Here is a 4,650-nt window from a genome sequence, read left to right as displayed (position 1 = left end):
TACGATCGATTAAACTTTTATTGCATGAAACAGATCCACTTTTAAATAAAAATAAGTGCCCCATCCCACCATACTAAAATAACAACCCTCAAAATAATTAAGAGGAACTGCATGGTGCTCCCACTCCAGCATATGTAGGACAGGGTCTGATGAGCCATGCCGACATACCGAGCACAGAGCAAGCCTGCTTTCCAGCCGGTGGTGATTGTGCTGTCATGTTGTCTCCAAAGAAGGAGCACGACACCAGGACCTCAGTCACTTTATGGCATCAAACCATTTTCTCTGGCATGCATTTTCTAAAATGCCTGACAATTATCAATGAGAAAACTTGAATAAAAATGATTCCAACCAACGCCATTTAAAATTAGGGGGTCATAAGGTTTTACACCTCAAGTCAATGTCGTAACATACAAAAATAGCCATGACACTTTAGCAGATAAAAACAATTCTATTTATAAAAAACTAATTGCATCTTTTGGTGGGAATAGGTATCGTTAAGAAGTCCTCGGCAAGGATAACTTCCCTGCCGTTCAGAGCTGCTTCGGCCTGCCTCTTGAGCTCCAGAACGTTGTCGTCTTCCTTCTCCTTGAGGAGGCTCTGGGGTTTGTACCTCTGGCTGAAGTGGTAGAGCACCAGCTGCTTGACTTGGCATGCCTCTGCCAGCTCGGCGGCCATGCTGGGCGTGCTGTGCCCATGCTCCCAGGCCTTGTCTCTCAGGCTGTCCTCCAGGGTGGCCTCATGGACCAGGACGTCAGCTCCGTAGCACAGCCTGCGCCCCGCGTCGCCCACAAGGCTGCAGCAATCCCCCAGGATGCACACCTTCCGGCCCGGGACAGCTTCCTCCAGCACGTCCTCTGAGGAAACCACGACTCCGTTTTCCAGCGTTACAGATTCTCCGTTTTTTAATCTCCCACAAATGGGTCCTGGCTTTATTCCTATACAGATATACAGAAAAGAGCAGGTTAATTGATATTCCTGCACATTCTGGTTACCCCCAAAAAAATGTGTTTGTGTTGGCCATTTAAAAAGTATGTACTATTGTGATGCACTTCCAACTGTACTCATTCATTATGGGGTCCTACATTTGATATTCATTATACAACCCCTTGCCACAAATTAATAAGGTAATTTTGTTTCACAAAATACAGCCCTGCTGGAAACTCAGTTCTGACACATCAAAACATCACAGTTTAGAATCACTGTTGATTGGCTGATCACAAATTCCTCTATATAGTTTCTGACACCTTCAGTCTTTTATCTTCGATAGACAGTCCTCATCTCAACTGTGATCTAGACTTTCCCAATTGCCATGGAGATGACTGCATACAAATTCTCTAAATCCATTTTGTCAGAAAGGATTTGGAGTACTGGAATGGAGGTTATATAATTCAAGAGAAGTTTACAGGATTTATTTGAAAAAAAGTAACAACTTTTGGCACCAGAGAAATCACGTTTCACATTTAAAAATAAATAAATAAAACTTCCTTTGAACGTAAGAAAAAAAAATCAGATCATACAATCGTATGATCCCATACAAGATCATAATATAATGAGAGCTTTTCCAGTTGACCTCCCCAAACATGACAAAAGTTAGGTACTACAATAAACTTAGATGCCACTTGCCCCACCAGGAGGAATGGAAACAATACAATGGAATTTGGTTGTTCCTGATTGGGTACCATTTGGGGCTCTGACGAACTGCTCTACTTCAGCAGTTTTGGTACGGTGGCCACACACCAGCAACTCTCCAGCTATGTGCCGCACAATGAAAGGCCAGACCCTTGAGAAGCGAGAGTTGGGGTGGGGGGGGGTTAGTTCATGTGCTACTCAACACCTTCAACAGACTGCAGCTGTGGATTTCGACAGGACGGCAGCGCGCCTGAAAGACCAGCTGTCTGCTCGTGAACCGTGACGCCTAGAGGACTCCCACCTCGCAGAGCCACGGGGAGCTAATCAAGTCGGCGGAAAACAGATCCTACTAACTACAGCGAAGAGCCGCGCGCATACACAACGCACAGGCCCTGCGCAGCGCCGCTCGCTCCCTCGCTCGTTACCCAGCTCCTTCAGCAGCTGCACGTTCAGCTTGCCGGGCCGCGGCCGCTCCTCCACCACGAAGCCGAAGGACGGGAGGCGGTGGAAGAGCCGGAAGGCCCTGACGACGAACTGCGGGCTTTCGAGGAGCGCGTAGCAGCCCTGTTCCGGGTCCAGCTGGAAGGTTCGGCCCAGCACCTCCTGGGGGTGCAGCCGCCCGCCGCCGCCGTCGTCGTCATCGTCATTGCGGGCCGGCTCCAAGCCATCCGGCAGCCCCTCGGGGGGGCACTGGTCGTCCCCGGGCACCAGCTCGTGCACCACGTAGGGGAACATCAGCTGGGAGCCCGAGAGCGTGAGAGCGACGCGCAGGAACTTGCGCAGCCCCTGTGGGCCGTAGACCTCCACCGGCGGGGGGGGCTTGGCGGGAGCGGGGCAGCTGTGGAGGCTGATGGTGCACAGCAGGCCCGGCAGGCCGAACAGGTGGTCGCCATGGAGATGGGTGATGAACACCTTCGTAATCCTGCCTGCGAACATCAGACAGGGGGAGAGAAATGGGCGTTACAGCTCTGCCCATTCGTAATCACCAGGGGACTCCAGTCCCAGCCCAGGAGTGCTGGTGGGTCTGGATGTTTTCATTCCAACTCAGCTCTTAACAAGGAAAACCAGCTGGCTACTGGTTTAACTGGACCCATTTAACAGCTCCTCCCAGCTCTTCAGCTTTAAAGAGACCTGGAGAACCTGCAGACACCCCAGCCCTCCGGGACAAACAGTGGCTTATTTGATATCACAATGTGGTATTAGCAGGATGAACTGTTATATTCTGTCATAACGTACTGTGAAGGGCAAAATGGTTTAATAAAAGCTGCATTTTTAAAAAAAACACCATCAATACTAATTCATACTCGTGTTAAAGTACCAGACTCGCCTGCTTGTTTTCTCTCTAAACGGTTAACGATAGTAGCTCCTTTAATTTAAATGTAAACTCCTGCCTCCCTCCCGAAGACAGTTCTGTTATTCTTCCCCGTCTCCTGCTATTGTATCTCTGGCCGGGTGTTCGCTCTAATCCCCACATTCAAGAACGGGAGATGCAACACGTGATCAACCGCACGTGAGACCAACACACGCTCGGCTCCAGCCCAGAAACAGAACAGCCGGCCGGCCTTCCTCCCACACAAACTGCGTGACGTCGACGTGACGTCACCGTCAGGCCGGCCTGGCAAGCTCCGAGCGGGCGAATACAGCCGCCGGCTGTTTGCTAGCTTGCCTGTCTTATTTATGAACCAACCTCTTCGTGTCACCACACAGCGCAACTGCTAAAGACAGACAGAGAGAGAAACAAGTTTTGCTCCTTTTTTGGTTTTGTCAGACGCCGCCGTACAGCCAAACTCACCAGCCTTCAGCTGGCTCTTCATGAGCTGCGTCTGCGTCCCTTCCCCGCAGTCGAACAGCCAGCAGTCCCCATCCGTGCGGAGGACCAGTGCCGAGGCTCCACGGTGAGGCGAGGGGTAGGCAGAGCCAGTCCCCAGAAACGTCAAGTCCATTGACATATCGTACTGAATGCCAAGATTTATTTTTTGCGAGTAACCCGATGGGGAGAAGAATAGAAATAAAATACCCAGACCCCCACTACCTCATGATGGAAACCGTGTGCGTGGAACTGACAGCGGCATGATTTCTGGCTCCGAGCCCCCTGGAACTATGTCAACAGAAAGCACACTGAACCTCTGCTCTACTCCGGCAATACTTGCTTGACTATACTTCCCACAAATCCCTGCGGCTTTCCAGAGAGCCTGCGGCACCGGCGCGTGCTGTGCAGGTGGATTGTGGGAGATGTAGTTCACTAATTGACCTTCCTATCTATCTGTGAACAGGTCGCTAAATTAAGAGCGTTTTAGTCAGAAAATATTTAGCAAACAGAGAAGAGACCGCAATAAAGTTCTGTTTGCTGACTTTATAGGGACAAGATTAGAGAACGCTGCTGTACATTTGTTAAAGTGTAACATCTCATCTCATGATTTTTATTCAGCACTCAAGGGCATCATTTCAAATTTTATTCACATTTAGTTTGTCCTCTTCCCGTATTCTCAAGGGAAAGAAAATTATAAGATACCACAAATACACAGTTCCACTTATTTATGCATCAGTCATAACATGGTACCACACTATTAAAGTTGGGTGACAGAGCTCCTAAAGAGTATTTGCAACTGTGATGATTGCTAACCTTTGCACTCTGTAGTCCTCCTTCTTATTCAGGCGGCTAATAAGCTCTTGAAAGCAGTTTTTCATTCTGAGTTTTGCCTACATGCAGGGGTTTCAGTCTCCATCCAGCTGGACTTGTAACAAAACAAATAACATAACAAAACGTTATTAGCCTTATACAATTTCTTGTATTAGGAATTTGTCTTTGCATACCCCAGCTTGCTCTCCATGAGACACATAGACACACAGACAGGGTCAGCCATTTATACGGCACCCCTTGAGCAGTTGGGGTTAAGGGCCTTGCTCAGGGGCCCAACGGAGTAGGATTCCTCTGCCAGCCATGGGATTTGAACCAGCAACCTTCCAGCCACAGGCACAGATCCTTAGCCACAGAACCACTACTCCAACCCAACCAAATCA

At 49.1% G+C, this 4,650-nt stretch overlaps 1 protein-coding gene across 1 annotated transcript; it reads right to left on the bottom strand.

The window, feature by feature from the left end:
- Positions 1–3,795, bottom strand: elac1 (elaC ribonuclease Z 1). The gene is made up of 3 exons (XM_088911027.1): positions 3,422–3,795; positions 2,055–2,555; positions 1–935 (listed from the first exon to the last, which is right to left on the bottom strand). The coding sequence occupies exons 1-3, from the start codon at positions 3,576–3,578 to the stop codon at positions 463–465; spliced, it is 1,131 nt and encodes a 376-aa protein (XP_088767153.1). The 5' UTR covers positions 3,579–3,795; the 3' UTR covers positions 1–462.
- Positions 3,796–4,650: the final 855 nt, after the last annotated feature.

This window comes from Atractosteus spatula, chromosome 3, assembly GCF_055471065.1.
Source record: "Atractosteus spatula isolate fAtrSpa1 chromosome 3, fAtrSpa1.hap1, whole genome shotgun sequence".
Classification (NCBI taxonomy): domain Eukaryota; kingdom Metazoa; phylum Chordata; class Actinopteri; order Semionotiformes; family Lepisosteidae; genus Atractosteus; species Atractosteus spatula.
The sequence above is the reverse complement of the archived record's forward strand: the minus strand, read 5'-3'. Positions and strand labels throughout refer to the sequence as shown.